The sequence below is a fragment of the Notolabrus celidotus genome, chromosome 15, assembly GCF_009762535.1.
Source record: "Notolabrus celidotus isolate fNotCel1 chromosome 15, fNotCel1.pri, whole genome shotgun sequence".
In the NCBI taxonomy this organism is placed as follows: domain Eukaryota; kingdom Metazoa; phylum Chordata; class Actinopteri; order Labriformes; family Labridae; genus Notolabrus; species Notolabrus celidotus.
In genome coordinates this window covers 29,334,287-29,357,238 of record NC_048286.1, presented here as the reverse complement: position 1 = coordinate 29,357,238, position 22,952 = coordinate 29,334,287, and the positions used below count along the sequence as shown (strand labels likewise).

At 38.1% G+C, this 22,952-nt stretch overlaps 1 protein-coding gene across 4 annotated transcripts in view; it reads left to right on the top strand.

The window, feature by feature from the left end:
* Window positions 1–22,952, top strand: part of lyn (LYN proto-oncogene, Src family tyrosine kinase) — a 24,844-nt gene extending 1,892 nt beyond the window's left edge. Inside the window, exons 1-13 of one of the 4 annotated variants that reach the window (XM_034702147.1) lie at window positions 4,366–4,480; window positions 8,011–8,123; window positions 9,809–9,851; window positions 11,009–11,111; window positions 11,548–11,646; window positions 11,792–11,895; window positions 12,013–12,162; window positions 12,383–12,535; window positions 16,680–16,862; window positions 17,105–17,181; window positions 19,581–19,734; window positions 20,327–20,458; window positions 21,953–22,952. In XM_034702147.1, coding sequence (XP_034558038.1) covers window positions 4,465–4,480; window positions 8,011–8,123; window positions 9,809–9,851; window positions 11,009–11,111; window positions 11,548–11,646; window positions 11,792–11,895; window positions 12,013–12,162; window positions 12,383–12,535; window positions 16,680–16,862; window positions 17,105–17,181; window positions 19,581–19,734; window positions 20,327–20,458; window positions 21,953–22,155 — 1,530 coding nt within the window. In that variant the 5' untranslated portion in view covers window positions 4,366–4,464 and the 3' untranslated portion in view covers window positions 22,156–22,952. Of the gene's footprint in view, window positions 1–4,365; window positions 4,481–8,010; window positions 8,124–9,808; window positions 9,852–11,008; window positions 11,112–11,547; window positions 11,647–11,791; window positions 11,896–12,012; window positions 12,163–12,382; window positions 12,536–16,679; window positions 16,863–17,104; window positions 17,182–19,580; window positions 19,735–20,326; window positions 20,459–21,952 lie in introns of those variants that run through there. The other 3 variants (XM_034702149.1, XM_034702148.1, XM_034702150.1) reach the window with 3 other exon arrangements.

Genomic DNA, 22,952 nt, shown 5'->3' with positions numbered 1-22,952 from the left:
AAGTTAAAAATAAGGTAGAGTTAACAAGATCGGATGAACACAAGAAATAAATAGATAAATAAATAATTAAATTGTATGAATAAATAAATAGTTTTTATAAATAAGATCAATAAATGTTAAAACAATGATTAAAATAAAAATAAATAAAAAAATACTTATGCAGTCCACGGCTAAAAATGAACTACTCCAAATTAAAATCTAGCAAGACTATTACTACTAGCTAACACAAGACTATTCTACAATATATTACACTGAAAACCGACTCAAGACCACAGGAAAACACAGGTAGCAACAAGACAAAACACTAAACTAAACACAAGAACACAAAAAGGCAACAGATAAAACACAGAACAGGGATCAATGAAACACACGAAGTGAAACCAGAAATCAAAACCAGGACACCATAAAGAAAACACCAAACCAAAAACACCCATGACATAAAACCTTGTTTTTTCAGTAGTACTCTTTTGTCCATCATCTTTTTATGAACACTGTTTGTACTGTGACTCATGAAGTCAGAATCATTTTTACACACCAACCAACCATCATTTTAAAACATTATGATACCTGTTTTGATCACTTCTCTTGTTTCTATCTTAAATCATCCCTCCTGTTGTTCCTGTTTCTTTTTCACATCCTGTCAGAAATGTTTTCTGCAACCAGCAAATCAGAGGGAAAGCTCATCCTGCTGTTTGAATAAGAAATGTTCATGACAGGGATTTGAATATCTTTTTTTTGATTACCAACCATCACATGTAGTAAAAGTGCAAGGCAGCTGAACTCTCACGTTGTAAGCAAAACATCTGCCATAAAAATCTGAATGAAATTTAAAAATATGGCTTTGTGACCCTCTAAGGTCACATCCCCAGTCATAACATGTATCTATATATACATGCCTGGAATCATGTCTTTGTTGAAATACAGAAGCTGTAAGGCACATACAAGTTAGGATCATAGATACTAAACAACAATGGCACATACTTAAACTCACCTAACTTCTAAAATCTCCCACTGAAGTGAGCACTGTAAGTAGGCCCCTGAGAGTGCCAACATAAAACAACCCCCAGGCACCTGCCTAACATTAACTCTAGCTTAAATATCTTCTAAGGTGTGCCAGGCTTCAGGCATTTTAAGAAGCAGGACTGCAAACCTGGTTTCTGTTTTGTTTTTTTTGTTACTAGGATTACACCAAAAATAAAAAAAAGGAAAACTAACACATGGGTGGACAGGTGGGAAAATAAATAAACCAGCTCCTCTAACTCACTCCATTTACCAGAGTTTAAGGGATAGCTCCTACCACAGAGAAACAATACTCAGTCTGAGGAAGAATCTCAACAGATCACAGCCACAGTGCTGAACCAGCATATGAAACCAAATGAGAGAAGATGCATCCCGTGTGAGCCAAGAGGAAAAAGAAACCATCAAAACTCCAGATTTGGTTTATCCCAGACAAACCCCTCAGCACGTAGAAGCAGGCGTATGAAAAGTAACAAAGAGGCGTTAACTACAAGAAATTGCTGAACAAATGTAATCAGGCTGTACTGTGGTCAGTACAAAGTGTCACAGCAAGAACTTTGCTGGTTTGAATCCACAGGAGCTTTGTATGTGGAGCACACATGTTCCTCTCATGCATGTGTGGGTTTCCTCCACACAGTCCAAACATGTGTCTCAGGTTAATTTGTGACTCTAAATTAAGAACAGGTGAATGTATCTGGTGTTTGTGTCTGTAAAGTCATCTACTTCAGTTGATAGCACCATGGGATGCCCCGGTGTTTGTGTGTCTCCAGGTTGTTTCTCACCTTCAACCTTGATGTGTTCCCTAAAATTCATCAAATATGGGTTCTCAGACTTGAACATATTCATTTTGAGGGAAGCGTACTCTGTATTAGCTCCCTGATGGATGCTGCTATACCCCATGTGTGAACACTGTCACTGTAAAGACTCAAGTATTGTCATTGTGTTTGGTGTGAACACACATTCACATGTGGTTGAAGTGACATGAACATTATTGAACACTTAGATGAGTAGATTAGATCCCAATGTTATGTCCTTTTATAGTAGGAAATATGCTATAATACAAAGGCTCAAAATGTCAACTGTGCTATTTAATCTGGACTTTATGAGACACACATCAAACACACTCAAAGGTACATCATAGTATAAGGGCTACCTTGTAGATAAAATCGAATTAAACTATCAATCAATCATATCTTTTTTTATACAGCGCCAAATCACAACAAATTGTATCTCAAGATTTTTTACAAACAGAGCAGGTTTAGACTGTACTCTCTGTTAAATTATTAACAAAGACCCAACACCAAGACAGGAGGAGTCTGGGAACACAACAACTTGACAAACTTGAGGTCGGATGGCGGAAAAAGAATCAGAGCAGGAGTCAGAGAGCGAGATTTAAATTGTAGACCCTCAGATACACAAGTTAAAATAAAAGGAAAAAGAATGATTCTTCCAGTGACAGTAGTCAAAAGAAGGAAAAAGAGGAAAGGTTTGTTGTGGGAATGATGGCCGTGACTCAGCATGGCTATATTTTCAAGGATCCTCACAAGATTGAAACGTTTGTGGAAGGAAACTTGGTGAAGTGCGATCTGTCCGAATCACAAGAGGGGCTTTCGTCTAAACGGCATAGAGATAAGGCCCTGAACATTGAATTGATTGAACGCAACTATGTTTCGTTTTTCCCATTTCAATCAATCAATCAATCAAGCTTTATTTATATAGCACCTTTCATACAAATCAAATGCAACCCAAAGTGCTTTACAGCGATTGAAAGAGATAAAACAATGGCAAGACATATTAGGGGAAGATAATAATAATAATAAAAATAATAGTAATAAAAATTGAAAATAAGAATAACATAAAATAAAATAAAACAGAGACTATGGAACGGAGGCCAGGAAAATAGAAGTGGTGAGTGGCGTGCCACTTTTGATGCAGGTGGGGTCGTTTTTGGACATTGAAGGTGTATGTGAAGCTAGACGACTGACAAGATTTTGGGAAGGGGAAATGGAGGGCAGTACATTGCTGTGTCTTTCATTTCATTTGAGAGATGTTTGCCTGACAGTGGATTTGTACTGTGTGTGCTATCGAGTGAGACCGTTTGAGAAGAAGGCTGTTTTCGAAATCGCCTGCTGCTACCTACGAATGTAATATGCAGTGGGTACTGCATACTACATTTGTAGTTCAGTCAGACAACTCACCTTTAAATTGTTTAGTGCAGCAGCAAATACATATTCATGTTTGGCGCCCAGGCCCCGGCCTCATCACTCCCTGCAGATAAGTTTACATGCAGACATTGAGGAGTGATGAGCAAAACATACTGAACACCCCCGGGAGCCTGCAGGTGGATGCTGGGGTGGCGGTGGGGATGAAAGAAATTTCAGCAATAGGCATGCAGGCAGCAGAGGCGTTGACAGGCAGAGGGAGAGATGGGAGATTTTCCCAGTTTAAATAGACCGCCAATTTGAGAGGCAGAGGGCAGGATCGGATGATTGTTATGAGAGTGGGACATGTGACGTGTATAGCAGTGCAGCTCGAGTTTGAAAGGTACTTTATTAATCCCCAGGGGGGAAATTCAATTTTTTCACTCATGCTATTTTTGGACATGCTACACATACATATATACATACAAATGCACACACATGCAGTGAACATGCTTAGGGAGAGATGTCAGAGTGAGGATACTGCCGTCAACCAGCGCACCCCGAGCAGTTGGGGGTTCGGTGCCTTGCTCAAGTGCACCTCGGCAGTGCCCAGGCAAGTGAACCAGCACCTCTCCAGCCACCAGTCCACTTGCCAAACTTCGTCCATGCTGGGACTCAAACCGGCGACCCTTCGGTTCCCAAGCCAAGTCCCTATGGACTGAGCTACTGCCGCCCCCAACTGAACTAGCTCGCAGGCATCGCTTCATTTATGTAGAAGTGGTTTGCATGAATTTAATAATTTTCACAGCACCTAAAAAATGGAAGGGCCTTGAGAATGTTGTTGTTTTTTTTTAAGTTATTTAAAATAGTAAATTCTACCCATTATAGTACAGAATATTGACAAACAATAAAACCTTGAAAATCCAAAATGTAATGGGTTTTCTGACAGTGAATTATCAAAAGCATCAGTAGCAGCAGGTTAATTCATAAAGGCACAGGAAACACAGTCACACACTCATATAGGTAGGGTCATTTTCTGCAGACCAGCTAAATGAAGCCACATTAAATCACTTTGAGGGACAGTGGGGGGTCACAAGTCTTTGGCACCTATATTTTGGAGGTTGCAGGTTGAACATTTTGTTTTGCTTTTTGGACATGTCACAATATGTTTATTTAATGTGGAATGTGTCTGTATCTTTAAAGTTGAATTTGATCCTTTCAGGCAGCCATCTTAATTAACCATCACAGTTAGAATCAAGCAGAACCTTATTGTTCACTGTTTGCAGTTGACGTCCCTCATAAGAGCATGGAAACAGATGCCTGTGAGTATTGTAGTGTGTTGTTTTGTTTCATGTTACCAATGAAAGCTGTTAAAAAGGTCAAACATGATCGGAATGGCAATGCTCACTTCGTTAGCCAGTACATGGGGTTCCCCATTGTGTGTTAGCATTAAGCTAGGGGACTGTTTTCTGACTGTCTACGTGGACTCGTTACACAGGAGAGCTCACTCTCACGCCCCTGGTGTGTGACAAACGCGCTTTCACCTTCAGTGTCACTCTCTCACTCTGCAGACACACATCTCACTCTACAACACTACACCTTAAACACTCTGTGGTGTGTAATGTTTATATCTCCGTGTTGATCGATCAGCTGTTTGAACATGTGGTTCTGATCTGCTCTACATTAAAGCAGCTGTTGGTAGGAATGGTGTAAAAAAACGTTCCTTTTTTCCGCTGGGTTTGGAGGAAAGGTCATAATACCCATCAGTACTCATTGGAGTAAATGGAGTAATCTGAGACTATTGAAAAATCTCTGCGTTTTCCACATTTTCTAATGCCTTTGTATCAAGCAATGTTATTATTCTCCTCTTTTGACGGACCAATCAGAGCTAATCTACAATCCTCTGCCCTGATTGGTTAAGGGGCGGCCCCTACTATGTCCTTGGTGATGAGTTATCATGACTGCACACGGCGACTACCTTACATCACGCACACACACACACACACACACGCACACCCACACACCCACACACAGCACTCTTAATACATGAATCACACATACATTAACAAACACACACTTTTTTAAAACTATTTTTATTCCACTACTTTAGTGTATTTTATTTTCCTTTTTTTTCTTCCTTTTTCTTTACTTTATCTTTATTTATTTACCTATTTATTTATTTATTTACCTCTTTATTTATTTATTTATTTATTTATTTATTTATGTATTTATTTATGTATTTTTATTTATTTACCTCTTTATTTATTTATTTATTTATTTATTTATGTATTTATGTATTTATTTATCTCTTTATTTATTTATTTATTTACCTCTTTATTTATTTATCTCTTTACCTATTTATTTATTTATATCTTTATTTATGTATTTATTTATCTCTTTACCTATTTATTTATTTATTTATTTATTTATTTATATATTTATTTATTTATTTATTTATCTCTTTACCTCTTTATTTCTCTTCTTCCTTATTTCTTTATGTATTTATTTTGGTGTGTTGGTCCACAGTGCCCTGTAACCTCTTGAGTCCTCTGCCTCCCTCCTCCTCCTCCTTCCACCACAGATCAACAATGGACAGAAAAGGGTTACAACACCATGAGCTGTCCCACCAGGCTCAAGAATCACCTTAAGGCTGATTTATACTTAAAGCCTTAGCCTTGCACACGACGACTACCTCACATCATGCACACACACACACACACACACACACACACACACACACACACACACACACACACACACACACACACACACACACACACACACACTTTGTTAAACAATTTTTATTCCACTACTTTAGTGTATTTTATTTCCCTTTTTTTTCTTCCTTTTTCTTGACTTTATCTTTATTTATTTATTTATTTATTTATTTATCTCTTTACCTCTTTATTTCTCTACTCACTTATTTCTTTATGTATTTCTGGTGTGTTGGTCTACAGTATCCTGTAACCTCTTGAGTCCTCTGCCTCCCTCCTCCTCCTTCCTCCTTCCACCACAGATCAACAATGGACAGAAAAGGGTTACATTTTAACAAAAGAATTTCCCCCAACCGGGGACAAATAAAGTATATCTTATCTTATCTTATCTTATCTTATCTTATCTTATCTTATCTTGTCTTATCTTATCTTATCTTATCTTAACAGTACCTTTGTGTGTGGAGTCACAATAAACGGCCAAATCTTCAAACGGTCTCTCATTTCACCGAGAACTGTTTATCCTATCTGGCAAACTAAACCGTTCAGGAAGGGCAGAATAGTCTGATCTCATCTTAATCCCTCATGAGCAGAGCACTTCAGCGAGTTACAGCGGCAAGGACAAACTTCCTTTTAGCAGGTAGAAACCTTGGGCAGAACCAGAGTCGTACATTTAGGAGAAAAAAGTTGTAAATGAACAAGAATAAACTCATAACCATGCACGATTTAAGCCATAGTATTGAGCCATGATATAAGAGAAAGAAGTTGTACTTTTTTAAACAGTCACAATTTTAGTTTAGTTTTAGTTTTCTCTTATGTTATTTTAGAGGGACAGATCAGAAGAGGTGCCTGCAGCCGCCTAACATAAAAAGAGGAATCTGGAGCATCTTGTGAAGTTACACTTTCATTTAAGTTTCATAAAAACTGAACACTTCATCTTTTTCAGAACCACATCATCATAAGAATCAGGATTCTGAGTCAGTTGTGTAAGAAACTGAGTCTGTGCACGCTTCTGCAGCCACTGTTTGTCTTCAGCTGTTAAGACGGGCTGGATAAGAAAAGCTTATAGCCTGTAATTAAGACTTCTGTCTCATAACATTACAACTGTACTCTTCCACATTTTCAACTTATTGTGTCTTATCTTATCATATTGTACCATAAGGGGAGGCATGGTTGTTGTAAACTGTGTTGCTGTGTCTACAACACTGCACATACATTTGCATGTCTGCTAACATATGTTGTGTATTCTCCTCTGTGCTGGGAACAGTCTAATATAAAATGCAAAGCCAAACAGAAATCATCTCTTGAGGTTAAGAAGATTTTCTAGCCATTTGGTTTCGTCTCTGTGTGTCTTTGCATGCTTGCCTGTAAATGTCAGTGTTTGTGGGCTTCCCGATGGTTAGTAGAGAACAAGCCAACCACAAGCCACAAAAAGAAACTAAAACGCTGAATTTGACAACGTAAAGGGATGCAAAGTTTCTAAGTAGAGTGCACACTTACACTAATGGTACTTTTTGGGTCAGAGTTTCTCAAAATGAGCACAGTGTGTGGTGAAGTTGATCCTGTCCAGTGGTTGATAGTCTAGCTTCTCTGGTCTGTTTCTGAGCAAAGAGCTGAGGTGGGCAGGATCCCCTGTGAGCAATACACTAACTATTGATTGCATACAACTTGACTTAACAATAAATAAGTAAATATATGAACTATCCCTTGAAGGACAAAAAGCATGTCCTCTAGGTATTTCACTACAAGACCATGTTGTGGTTGGGCATTTCAGTAAGATACAGAGCAAGATGTGATTATACTGCATGAACATGGGACACTGTGAATCCCTGATATGTAACTTCTCAGACAGTTTCATCCATATATTTGGTATGGGATGTTCACCAATGCGATGACTACACCTGCAGCTGCTCAGAGTTGGTTTCAGTGTATATGTGTGTTTCCTATTCGACTATTTTAAACCAAGGTGTTGTTAAAGAAAGGAAAAATGGACAGTGTCTGTGGGTGATTCTGTTATTTTTACATGAAATGTCACAGGTGTTTGGAGCCAAATAATTCCGATGTTGTTTTTTTAACCAGCTGTAAATGCCAAACGTGTAACAGTCCAGTTCACTCTTCCTTTTTCTCACTTCCTCCTGCAGGCAGGATGGGCTGCATGAAGTCCACGCTGGAGGGGCAAGACAACAAGCAGCCTGTACGTACCGAGCAAACCCACTATGTCAGAGACCCCACCTCCTTTACACAAAAACCCATAGTAAGTAGTCAGACAGATGGGCTGTGCACAAAAAAATAATACAGGATAAGAAGACGCTGAAATCTGCTCTCTAAGCTTACTTAAGCAAAACATGGTGCTGCTACCTGAAAATCAAACGCAATCACAGTTTGGCTGTAATGAATGTTACGCTTGTAGTACGGCCTGGTGAGTACAAAATGATTGATTTTCCGGGCAGTTATTAATTATTATGTTATATAAACAGTGGTGGGTAGAGTAAACAGTAAAAGTACTGCTACTTTACAATGGAGATTACTCAAGTAGAAGTAAGAGTACTCATATAAATAAGTACTTGAGTAAATAAGTACCTCAGGAAAAACTACTTAAGTAGTGAGTAACTTGTGAGTAGTATCATATATATACACTGCCGCCATCCTTGTCCACAGCCTTGTCACTTCCCGTCTGGACTACTGCAACTCTCTCCTCTTCGGCCTCCCTCACAAATCCCTCCATAAACTCCAACTGGTCCAGAATTCAGCTGCCCGTATCATTGCCCGAACCCCCTCCATCCACCACATCACTCCTGTCCTCCAACAGCTCCACTGGCTCCCTGTTCAGTTCCGTATTCAATTCAAAGTCCTTCTGTTAACATTCAAGACCATCCACAACCTCGCCCCCCCATATCTGTCCGACCTCCTCCATGTTCCCACTCCCTCCCGCTCCCTCAGATCCTCTTCCTCCATACACCTGTCTGTCCCCTCCGCCCGTCTCACCACTATGGGGAGCCGAGCATTCAGCCGCTCTGCTCCCCGTCTCTGGAACTCATTGCCACCTCAACTCAGAAACACAGATTCTTTCCCCCATTTCAAATCACAACTCAAAACATATCTGTTCCAAACCGCCTACTCCGTCTGACTCCAATTGCTCTGTCATTTTGTTATTGTTTCTATTTTTTCTTACCCCTTGTTAGTTTATATTGTTTTCATTTTTGACTCTGATTTTGTTTCCTTTAATGTAAATTCGTGTATGTATATATTTATATCTGTAGTGTGTCCTTGAGTGCCGAGAAAGGCGCCTTTAAATAAAATGTATTATTATTATTATTATTATATGAAATTGTATTGTATTGGAAACACTAATAACAATGTGAAGAGCACACTGCCTTTAATAAGGTGACATAAACAGGAAAATGCCCAAATGAATGCTGTTAGGCATGGTTTACTTTCAAACATTAAAGAAAGAGAAGCTGCACTGTGCACAAACGTATCTAACCGCTTTCATAAAACAAGCTGAAACTTCAAACTGTGTCTGAGATGTAATCAGAACATCAGACAATTAATGAGATATGAGACATAATGATGTAATGAGACATGAGACATTTAATGATCTATTCATCTATAATACTCCAACATTACATTAAAACAGATATCTATGCCTTCCAAACTTTATTTTTTAACCCTTTAACTTATTTTCAGTACATCTTACTTAAAAACATTACTTTAAAGTACTAAAACATAGAACACTAAAGTCTTTAAAAAGGCCATGAACTCAGTCCTGAAGTATCTTTTTGAGGTGACTGTTTAGCTTCAGAAGCAGCTGTTTTTGTTAGCATGCTACCTTACTGCTCTTATAAGTTAGTTTAGATTACTTTACAACATTTCTAAAATGCTTTTTAAGATTTAATATTAACCAGAGTGATCCTACTAATTCTTGGTCTGTCTTTGCAGGATAGTTCCCTGTTACCTGGTCAGGTGTTCCAAAAAATCGAAGGTATGCCTCACATTGTGTCTTCTCTTTGTTTGAATGTCTTTCTATACTTTCTTTACAAAGGCTTGTAGCCCAGCAGTGTGGTGTATGCTAGCCCTCCTGTAATGTTTAGAAATCTGTCAGGACTTTCCTTTTGTGTGTGGTCTCCTAAACTTTTAAAATCTGTGAAGATCTAAAAGTTATTTAGTGTATGACCAGCCTTACTGAAGCATATCTTCACTTATCCTTGAATGTTATTGGAATAAACTAGCTGCAAGATTCCACATAGCCAGGGTACTGACCTAGCTAGCAGTTGCATAATGTAAATTGTATACACACTGAAAAGACTCAAAGTAAACACTTGTGTTTGTCTTATTTCTAGTAAAAATAGATGTCTTAGTAGACTCTATATAAGACACATTCACCTGACAAGTCCAGTTAAGCTATCAATATTTATTTATATTGCACCAAATCACAACAAATGTTATCTCAAGACTCTTTCCAAACAAAGCAGGTCTAGTCCGCACTCTATGTTATATCATTAACAAAGTCCAGTCCCATTTCACAGACAGGACTCAGTCTGATGTCATCGTAATCCACCATGAGCAGAGCACTTTGCAGCATTTAGCAAGTTACAGTGGCAAGGACAAACTTCTTTTAACAGGCAGAAACCTCCAGCAGGACCAGACTCATGTTAGACACACATCTGCTGAGACCAAGTTGGGAAGTCCAGATGAAAGTCTTATTTCAAGATATAAAAAAAAAACATACCTAAATTGATTTAATGAGTAACAAATCAATAAAAATTTAGTTGTCAGGTTTCTTGAAAAAATTAAAATGTTTTAATTATGATGTTTTCCAGTGCGGTGGTCATTGCTCAAATTTATTTGATAAAGTCACAACAGTATGGTGACTTTATACTGAGTGAGACTGAGTCTTACTCTGGATATACAAATATAATAGTGATGTGTGGTATTTAGTGGAAGATCACACATGCTGATACCACCTGCAGTCACTATATCTGTGTCTTTCACGTCCTTAACCTATGTCTGATGTTTTTTAATGAATGCTTGGCCTACACATGACACAGTTTGACTTAAAGAAAGTTGGGCTTATTTATTGTTATTATTAATGTTGAAAGAATTTAACATTTCAATACCTTTCTCTGTTTCCTCTCTCAGAGCAAAAGGTCGGTAAAATAATGGTCGGCCTTTACCCGTATGAAGTTGTGCACCCGGACGACTTAGGATTCAAGAAAGGCGAGATGATGGAAGTCTTAGAGGAGTGAGTGTCTGATACTGATGGTGGACTGATTGCATCATATAAAGCAGAGATCAATGCTCACACATGTCCAAAACTGAGCTCTGTTTAATCTGCATACCATGAGGAGTTCAGCCTCTTTCAGCCCTGATGCTCCGTCCGTCATTACTGACTGTTGCGTCACCAAAAAGTGTTCAGAGGACACACTTTGAATTCTAGTGAGGATGAAATGAATCCTTTGGAGGCTGAAGATAATGTACTTTGTTGGATAGAGCTGGTAATCAGATGTATAAAGGATATTTCATTCTCCTTTAAATCCACCAGAATTTACACCAAACATGGAAATCAGGGTTGAAGTTGCTCATCCGGCGCTTTGGGACATCTTTCAGAAACATCTTTGACAGTCCTGACGGGCAAAGACTAAAAAGTAATAGTGTTAATTGTGGATCATTTCTTGCAGACATGGGGAGTGGTGGAAAGTAAGATCAATGAAAACCAAGAAAGTAGGATTTATCCCATCCAATTATGTTGCTGAAGCCAACACCATGGAAACAGAGGCGTGAGTAGCTGCACATCAGTCAACGTTTCTACACATTATGTTTCATATTAACAATTTGCATCAGCATAACATTGTGCATGGACTAATGGCTGCCTTTGGGAAGTATAAGCGTGTGTTTATCGAGTGCATTTCTTTGTGTTTGTAGCTGGTTTTTCAAAGACGTCACCAGAAAGGATGCAGAGAGGCAGCTGTTTGCGCCTGCAAACAAACCCGGCTCTTATCTCATCAGAGAAAGTGAATCATTAAAAGGTTAGAAATCACAACAGATAAAGATACATTCACACACATTCAATCTGCGGAGTTCAGACTGAACCTCTGCTAGTTTTGAATCACTGCTCACTCTCTTTTTCTTGGTTTATCCCAAAGGAAGCTACTCATTGTCCATCAGAGACGTGGACGCCCAGGGAACAGACTTGGTCAAACACTATAAGATCAGGATGCTGGATAATGGCGGATACTACATCTCTCCTAAAGTGTCCTTCACTGACATTAGCTCAATGATCAGACACTATCACAGTGGGTACAGCTCCTTAATAGAAACATTCAACATCCTAATCTCAGAAAATGTTCATGTTACCTCGCCTTTATACTTGGATTTAATCACTTCTGAGACGCCTCAGGACCTCAAGATAAAATGCACCATGCATGTTTTATGCTAAAAGCTTGATTCAGAACAAAGGAAGGATGCCTTAGCTTTTTATGTCTGTGCTTGTGTGTGTGTGTGTGTAACCAACAGATAAAGCAGACGGCCTGTGTCGCAAACTGGAACGTCCGTGTGTAAAACCCCAGGTACAGAAGCCGTGGGACAAAGACGCCTGGGAAATCTCCAAAGAGTCGATAACCATGGTGAAGAAACTCGGAGCAGGACAGTTTGGAGAAGTCTGGATGGGTCAGTACGGAGGAGAATGTGGCTTTCATTTAATCAATACAATCCATTTATAAGAGTTCAGAGAGGGAGTAGATACACAAGATAGTGCAGACAGTAATTCAGTCTCCTTATCCCCATGTGGGACACGGCATAGAGTAGATAAAACAGGGATAAAAAAATAATAACACACGTAATGGTTTTGACTTTCTGTCTGTAAAGCTCCTGTGAGGAGTTTTTGAGAGGTTATGAAACAGGCTGAAATCAACAACCATGCCTCTTCATGACCCTCAAAATCAAACAAAACCATTAGAAAATATTTTAACAGTTTCAGTTTTATAACTTTTAAAGCCTGAAACAGCTCTGAGGGGGTAGGTGCCAGATGAGGTGATCAACAGCACATCAAAGAAAAACCCTTTTAGTACTTTTTCTGCAGCAAATGTTCTTAATGAGTGAAATATTTGACTATTAATTGTAAGCAGGAGGAGATTTCGTTTCAGAAACATAATTAATTCAGCAACGATAGAGGTATGACTTTGTCCACAGGGGGTGCCAAAGCCAACGCAAACAGAAAGTTCCTCACAGGAGCTTTAATTAAGCAGCAACTTAGATTCAGTTTCTTCTTTTTCACCAATAATACATTTTGACTCAGTCCATTCACTCTATCAGTATAGTGTGAACTCATTCATTTCAAACAAAAAGCAACTTGGAAGACAATTATTTACAAGTAATTCCAGGATATCAACCTGAAAGCAGCAGGCTAATCCAATGATACTTAATGGATACAAAACATTACTCTACAGCAGTGTGGGTTGGGACCCTCTGGGGGTCGCAAGACACTAATGGGCGGTCGTGAGATATCTTCCCGAATGTTTTTCTTTTTTTTATTATCTAAAAATAGTACATTTTATCCATTATGATAAAAAATATTGATAAAAATAGTAGGTAAACTTGAAATATAACCTTGAAAATAGAAATGTAATGAGTTTTCTGCCTTTCTTTGTTGCCAGATGACTCCTAAGTTTAGAGTTAGTGAACAGTTAATTATCATAAGCATCAGTAGCAGCAGGTTGATTAATAACAGCACAGGAAACACAGTCACATGCTCATATAGGTAGGATGATTTTCTGCAGACCAGCTAAATGACGCCACATTAAATCACTTTGAGGGACAGTGGGGGTCGCGAGTCTTTGGCATCTATATTTTGGGGGTTGCGGGCTGAAAAGTTTGGGAACCCCTGCTCTACAGCACTGCCTATCTCTGAATATGAGAGGCTGCTGCATCATTACAGCACTGAATGCCCAGGTAGTTCAGTATAAGCTCCTTTTAAACATCCTTCAGCATTGGCCTGGCACGTTGACATTGGCTCCTGAGTGACAGTGAGTTTTGTCGTGTTTGGTTTTGCAGGTCAGAGGATTTGTTAGTCCGTATTCTCATTTTGTGTAAATAAACTGCAGAGCTGCAGAAGTGAACAGTACCAGGAAGTTCCATTTCCCCCTAATTAAAACAGAAATGACTTCCTTCTTTTGTTACCTATTAGGTGTATCACATATTTGTCAGAATTGACTGCTGCCTCTGCAAATATACTGAAAATATGCAGAGAAGACCGACCTGGGAAGATCAAATTCATGTGCGCATCAGGGTTGTCAATTTTATCATCTATGTAGGAAATGTTGGAGTCTGAAGAGATTTGCATTAGAAGTTAGGGAGTGGTGACGTATGATGACTCACATCAGAGAGGAGTGTGCACAGAGGGTGAAGAGAGAAACTCTGATTTCACAGTTAGACCGGCAAAGCTTTCTGTGGTCTGATTCTAACTGACAGGGTAGTTTACTTCACCCTTCTTCCTTGTTCCACCTGTTAATAATACATTTCATCGAGATAAGGATACAACAAATGACACAACTGAGGTTAAAAAAACCTTTGAGATAAGAAGTGTAGGGCGCCAGAGAAGAGGTAATGCTCTGTGGTTTGTTACTTCTGAGGATAATGATGGGGAAGTGCTGCTCCAGTACTGAGAAGTGCAAGACTTTGTAACACTGCATGTTTATGGCAGTGATGAAATACTCTGTCTCTCTATTGTCCCTTTGCCTTTTAATTTTCTGATATGTCCTGTTTTCTTGTGTTGTTATCTCACCATTAAAAATAGCATCAATCACATTTATCTGGCAAATCAAGTTACCTATTATTATTATTTTATTTTATTTTATTTTATTTTATTTTATTTTATTTTATTTTATTTTATTATTATTATTATTATTATTATTATTATTATTATTAATAATAATAAAAGTAAATCTCTGAAATTACACAACCAGTCAAAAGTTTGGACACACCTTCTCATTCAATGATTTTTATTTATTTTAATTATTTTCAACATTGTAGTTTAATACTGAAGACATCAAAACTATGAAATAATCTGGTTTTGCCATAATCTGGATTACAACAGCAGTCAAATAGGGCCATCCATTGTGTACTAACCCTACCTCTGAACAACACAACTGATGGTCTCAAACACTTTAAGAAGGCAAGTCATTCTACAACTGAGTTCTTGATAAGGCACATGTTAATTAGAAACCATTCCAGGAGACCACTTCATGAAGCAGACTGAGAGAATACCAAGAGTGTGCAAAGCTGTCATGAAGGAAAAAGGGGGCTACTTTACAGAATCTAAAATATAAAACATATTCTGCTTTGTTTAACACTTTTTTGTTAATTAAATAATTCCATATATGTTCTTTCATAGTTTTGATGTCTTTGGTATTAATCTACAGTGTTTCAAATAATTAAAAGAAAAAAAACCCGTTAAATGAGAAGGTGTTTCCAAACTTCTGACTGATAGTGTAGATTGGACACCTTGTGGAAGCTAACCAGTTACAGTGTAATGTACACTGTAATTGAGTAGCCTTCATTATAACATCAGTATTTTCACTTTCACTTAACTATAATTTATGGGAAGTATCATACTACACCACATTCAACTTTGCATCTGTTTCTGAGGAAGAATAAAAGTAAAAAGGATTTTCATCAACTGTGAGACTACTTGCTGATTGGCTGACATCTACTACCTGACTGTCAGGTGAACATAATGTAGTGAAGGAGACATGTTGGTGTTGAAATCACACTTTTAAAGGGAGGGCATACATCCACAACTTCACCCTTCCCTACTTATTAACTCATCAGAGGAACAATGCTTTTAAAAAAAAGCGTCACCCCTTTCGAAACATGGTCACATAGACTGAGAGCCACAGCCGGGTTTTCTTCCGTGCGAGCCGTCCTGCATGCTGGACAGTTAAGGGGGTGAACTCTGCACAGCATGATGTGACTTGATGCAGAGGGCACTATCCACAAAGTGCAAAACTAAAAAAAGGTGTTAGAAAAATAGTCATCAACTTCCTGGATGGTGTAGTAACAAGGAAATCGCCTCATACATTTAACCTCTCCTGGTGGTTAAACTTCAGTTACAAGCTTACAAGTTACTAGCTAAAATGTGACGCCCAAATTATGTCATTTGGGGGTCATATTTTACTTTCCAACACCCTCACTCCTCACCCTCAGTGAAAAGCGAGTAAAGTAGAATTACATATAAGTAACTGTAGAATATTTGAGCACTGTTTCCACTCCTATAGCTCATTCAAAGGCACCTCAGAAAGTGAACTCAGTGCGAGTCAAGCACTTGAATGCAAACTTCATCAACAGACATTTTCTTCATTTCACAAAGCTTTGAGGTTATCTACATAAAATGTGTATTCATTGAGCTGTTCGACGTGTTTGGATGCTTTAGGAAAATGATTTGTGAGGAACTGAGCATTTTGTGAACACTTCAAATATGCATGAAGTGAAGAAGAGGGATGAGTCTGATGTAATAACAGAAGCTGACACTGCACTGTTAACTCACACTGCTTTTTACAGGCTCTAATGATTATTAAAAACATGTGCACAAAGTAAATATTAAAAGCTATATACATAAGTGATTTAGCTTTTAAAGAGGTTTGCTGTCTTTAATTACCATTTTTAGATGTTTTAATGAGTCAGTAGAAACTATTGATTTGGATGTAAAACCGGTTTGGATGTGATAATTCAGACGCTGACTTTCTTTTCCTTTTGAAATGTAACATTCTCCTCTTTTCCAAACCCCACCCTCTTTCCTCTCTTTCGACATGATCAGCTTTTTACAAGAACACCACCAAAGTAGCAGTGAAGACGCTGAAGCCGGGCACCATGACGGTTGAAGCTTTCATGGAGGAAGCCAACGTCATGAAGATGCTGCAGCACGACAGGCTGGTGCGACTCTATGCTGTCGTCACTAAAACACCACCCATCTACATCATCACTGAATACATGGCGAATGGTGAGTAGTTCTGGCTGATATTATTGTGTGGAGCGATGTTCAAAGAGTGCAGCGGTACAATAAGTTTGAGTATTACCCAGGTGTATTCAGACCAAGCATCCAGTCTTGAAAGCATCTTCAGCAGGAGAGCATAGGGGATTTCATACTAGTGGAGCAGGCCAACAGAGAGTAGGAAAACAAATCAAATGTCCACTGAATTTAACATTTTACTGACACTGTCTCCTGTTCTGTCTTGTCTTCAGGGAGCCTCTTGGACTTCTTAAAGAGTGACGCAGGAGCCAAACAGCAACTACCAAAGCTTATCGATTTCTCAGCACAGGTACACACTGATGAAAACACAGAGTTTTTTTATTCACTGCTCACCGCCATCCTTTGAGAAATGGTGGCATCAATTTCTCTGAAACCCACATGTTACTTCACTGTTTCCATTGCTGAAGTGAAAGGAGGAACCAAAACCACAATAGTTCAAATCTGACTATCCACTGTTCAAACCTGACCCATGTTGATAACATGATACTTTCTAATTTCCTGGTCCGCACCGTGACGGAACAATGTCATGTTGGTTCTTATCAACGTCTGTGTATTAATAGCAGGAATTTGCCATCAGTGCAAGATTTAAATGGAAATGTGCCTCGTTGAAAAGTGTTTTTGATATACTGAGTAACACATTGTGAAATGTTTCGCAGGAAAATTCTCAGAGAATGAAAGGTTAGTCACAGTAAAATGTAGCATTGGACACACCTCATTCAAAGGCTTGTATTTATTTTAATTATTTGAAACACTGTAGATTAATACCAAAGACATCAAAACTATGAAAGAACATATATGGAATTATTAAATGAACAAAAAAGTGTTAAACAAACCAGAATGTTTTTTTATTTTATTATTATTATTATTATTATTATTATTATTATTATTATTATTATTATTATTATTATTATTATTATTATTATTATTATTAAAGGTACTTCTCTGAAAGTACACTACCAGTCAAAAGTTTGGACACACCTTCTCATTCAATGATTTTTATTTATTTTAATTATTTTCAACATTGTGGATTAATACTGAAGACATCAAAACTATGAAATAATATGGTTTTGCCAAAATATGGATTACAACAGCAGTCAAATAGGGCCATCCATTGTGTACTAACCCTACCTCTGAACAACACAACTGATGGTCTCAAACACATTAAGAAGGCAAGTCATTCTACAAATGAACTCTTGACAAGGCTCAAGTTAATTAGAAACCATTCCAGGAGACCACTTCATGAAGCAGACTGAGAGAATACCAAGAGTGTGCAAAGCTGTCATAAAGGAAAAAGGGGGCTACTGGCAACTCTGGTTAAACAAAGCAGAATATGTTTTATATGTTAGATTCTGTAAAGTAGCCCCCTTTTTCCTTCATGACAGCTTTGCACACTCTTGGTATTCTCTCAGTCTACTTCATGAAGTGGTCTCCTGGAATGGTTTCTAATTAACATGAGCCTTGTCAAGAGTTCATTTGTAGAATGACTTGCCTTCTTAAAGTGTTTGAGACCATCAGTTGTGTTGTTCAGAGGTAGGGTTAGTACCTATTTTATACAGTCAATGGTTAGTACACAATGGAGAGCCCTGTTTGACTACTATTGTAATCCAGATTTTGGCAAAACCATATGATCTCATAGTTGTGATGTCTTCAGTATTAATCTACAATGTGGGAAATAATTAAAATAAATACAAACAATTGAATGAGAAGGTGTGTCCAAACTTTTGACTGGTAGTGTATAATCTAGGACTACGAAGTAATACTACAAACAGGAGCATATAACCAAAAGAAGTCTATTCATGTGTGAATTGGTTTCACTGACATGAAGCCTATCCAGGGTAAAGATATGGAATACTTACATAGTATCTATTTTCTGTATTGCTGTAGTATAACAAAGTTTAGACCATTCATATGAAGTTTGAAGATGGTTTCTGAGTACTCGAGGACTGCTGATGAACCTGAAGAGATCAGATTGCACCTTGCTGTCTACTGTACTAGAGTTAATAAGAGGCATTGTCTAAACAAGACATTTACATTAACCTTAAATATACTGTAGTGCATAGAGTCAGAATTTGTTGAGCTCAGTGGTATTAGTTAAAGATAGAAACAATCACTCAAGCACATGAGCTGCTTTGACCAGAAAATCACTGTGTCGCTTAGTTTGGGAGTGTAGGACATATTTATTTGAAGGTGGTGTTTGGGTCATGCTTGGTCCATCTTTTTTTTGTTCCTACATGGATTAATAAAATAAGATAAGATGAACCTTTATTTATTCCCCTGCAGGGAAATGTTCAGTGTGAAGAAGAAGAAGCAAAGAACAGAAAAGATCACACAGTGCATAAATGAATAAACAGTGCACATACAAGTTGTATTTTATCGCTTATTAAGTTCATTATATAATTCTATATAAGGACTTGGATGTTATCATATAACATGATTATATTTGAAGAGTTGGAGTGAATCATTTTCAGTTAATGTGGTCTACTGAGCGCAGGTCTGGTCAGGTAAATAAATAACGTTAGTGATTCCAGAGTCAGTGGGTTGGTTTGAGAACAACTGTGAATAACTTTTCATAAAATGAAAATAATTGTAGTTCTGTGATTTTACCATATGTATTATTTGTTGCTATTTCCTACTCATGTGTGAAATGAAACTTGAGGCATTCTCTGTTTCACATTTTTCCTGTTTCAGATCGCAGAGGGCATGGCGTACATCGAGGAGCAAAAATACATCCACAGAGACCTGAGAGCGGCTAATGTCCTCGTTTCAGAGAGTCTGCTCTGTAAAATCGCTGATTTTGGACTGGCACGAGTCATAGAGGACGATGAATACTCAGCCAGAGAGGGTAAACTGTGTGTGTGTGTGTGTGTGTGTGTGTGTGTGTGTGTGTGTGTGTGTGTGTGTGTGTGTGTGTGTGTGTGTGTGTATGTGTGTATGTGTGTCGTAAGTTCAAGAATATGTGTGTGTTACTCAATTTCTATTTAAGGTATGAGGTTTATTTCCCTTCACAACTGTGTTACTGGACAGTCGCAACACAGCAAAATCAAAATCCCCTTTCCAGAGAAAAAGCAGAATTGATGAACTAAATGAAAGAGAACTCTTTGATACGTGACGATCAGGGCGGGTTTGTTTTTTTTAATGTGGACTATTAATGAAACCTGACTGATCACTGATCTGGAACCATCAGACGCTGACACTGCAGCCGGAAAATTACAAATATATGTACACAAATAAACCTTTGATTCCATGTGACGTACACAGTATCTGTGAGAATTTGAGTGTGTGGGAGTGTGTAAGAGTACAGTACAGTTTTTTTTTTAATACAGTAGCCTTAAAGAATCCTAACTTTATAAATGTCATCATTTTACAATCTAAAAATACCTTTCCATTAATGCTGACATGAAGTTTATGTGTAACTGTGTGTGTGTCCTCCACAGGAGCAAAGTTTCCCATAAAGTGGACCGCTCCTGAGGCCATAAACTACGGCTCCTTCACCATCAAGTCAGACATGTGGTCCTTTGGAGTCCTGCTGTATGAGATCATAACATTCGGGAAAATCCCATACCCAGGTAAATAAAGCCCATACACCCGATAATAAACACATTATCAGATAGAAAGTGTTTTGAAATGACAGATTTTGAAGGGTCAGGTGATACATTCAGACTTTTATAAAGGCTTTCTCCATGTCATTTAGAATTGTGCTTCATTAGTGGATATTCCTAGTTACCCAAACAGACTTTACAAACTACCATAAAAAATGTAAAAAAAACATTTGAATGTTACATAGTTTATTAATCCTCGAGGGGAAATTCAGCTTTTCACTCTGTTGAAACAGGCCACACACACACATGCTGAAATACACTCAAACAGCACAAACAGGACCCCATGAACAAGCATTAATAGAGAGATGCCAGAGTGAGGGTGCTGCACAAGGACTAGTGTCCCAAGCACTTTAGGGTCCAGTGCCATGCTCAAGGGCACAGAAAAAGAAGTGGCAAGACCTCGCCTGTTACCAGCACAGATCCCCACTTGTAATATCCCATTATATTGCATTTATAATCAAACCTAAAATGGGGACGCTATGGTTCCCAACACAGACTGAGGTACTGCACCCCAAAAAAACAGTTGCCCAAGTCCCAAACCCTCAGGGACCCCTTTAATGTTAATTCACATTTGTTATTGTTCAGCTTTGTTTCTTGATTAACTCAGTTAAACCTTGTCAGGAGGGACATCACATTGATGTAGTGTTGTCAAGAATTGCTTTAAGGTATGCTGCCCTCTGCTGGTGGTTTTTAATTTCAGAACTATATAAACTCAACTCAACTTAACTTTATTTATAAAGCACTTTAAAAACGACCACAGCCGAAACAGAGTGCTGTACATAAATAGGCAGAGAATGCAGGCATAAAACAATTCCAACAGGATAATAAAACTATAAAAACATAGAAACAATAAATAAAAAAACCCATAAAACACTAAAACAGGAGCAAGGTATCATGCTGGGTTGAAAGCCAAGTTTTAAAAATGGGCAGTGAGGAGGCTTGTCTAATGTGGAGGGGAAGCTCATTCCATAATTTAGGAGCAGCAACAGAAAAAGCTCTATCCCCTCTGAGCTTCCGTTTTGACCTCGGTACCTCCAGGAGCAGCAGATCAGCTGACCTGAGGCATCGAGCAGGAGCGTAGGGGTGAAGGAGCTCAGAGGTAAGGCGGGGCTAGACCATTCAAAGATTTAAAAACAAATAAAAGAATCTCAAAATTGACTCTAAAGTGCACAGGTAGCCTATAAAAATAGCTCATACACAAATATTTTCACACATTGCCAAACTGTTTTTAATACAAAAAACACTTCTGCATTATTTAAAGTATCACCCCACTGGCACAGGTGTCTGGCACAGGTGTTTTCCTTACTTATTCATAACTAGGTCTCAGATATCTACTGCCGCAGTTTGCATGTTCTGATCCAGGTCAGCATGAATCTCTGTGTATAGACAGTATACATGATGATGTTGCTTGTGCTTTTACTTTTATATTTACACCTACATGTCTGCTTGTGTTACCTTCAGGTATGACCAAAGGAGAAGTGATGTCCTCTTTGCAGCGAGGTTACAGGATGCCTCAGCCCACTGAATGCCCTGCAGAGCTCTATGAGATCATGCAGACCTGCTGGAAGCACAAACCTGAGGAGAGACCCACATTTGAGTACATGCAGAGTGTCCTGGAGGACTTCTTCACTGCCACAGAGGGACAATACCAGCAACAGGGTTAAGAGAGGGACTCTAAATGAGGGAGACATTTCACATTGACTCCTGATTATGTTTGGAGACACTTTTGATATGCATGCCTATTTTTATTCTAATTTGTAATTTTTGTATAAATGAAAAACATATATGGACTGTACATAAACTGAATATACTGTCTTTGTCCTACACCTTGCTCCTTTTGTGGCCTCTAAAACCTTTTGTGTAAAAACATAAAAGGCAATTAAATTATGAATAAAATATCACCTGTAAGAATATGTAATTTTCATATTGTGAAAATGAAAAATAAGAGAGTTGTTGTTTTCCCCTCTGACACTGGAGTGTTGTGCCTCTATCGTGCGAAACTCAAGTATCAGCAACCTTAAAGTGATACTTTATCATGTTAATTAATGTTTTTATGTTAAAGTCTGCTTTCAGGTAAAGAGCCAACATTTGGATTAACTTCTTAAAGTTAAAATCTTCAACTCTCTATCCATGTGCATTATATGTTGTGATGTTTTTGTTTAAAAAAAGAAGAAAATACAAGGCACATTAAGGTTCAATATTCCATATTTCCATTTCAGGTTCATGAAGTTTCTGTGTCCAAAAAACCCCAAACAGTTAAATGTCTGAACATAGCAGAGCTGTTTCTTCAACCGCTGCTTTATTGACTGCAGAGAGTCAATCACCTTTAAATTCACTTCATGTTGAAGTTCTGTTGCTTTTACTTGTTCTGATCTTTTGAGATGATACAAGTGGAATCTGATGCCTTAATCATTTCAATATGTAAAATATGTTATTGTAAAATTAAACATCTAGACCTTCA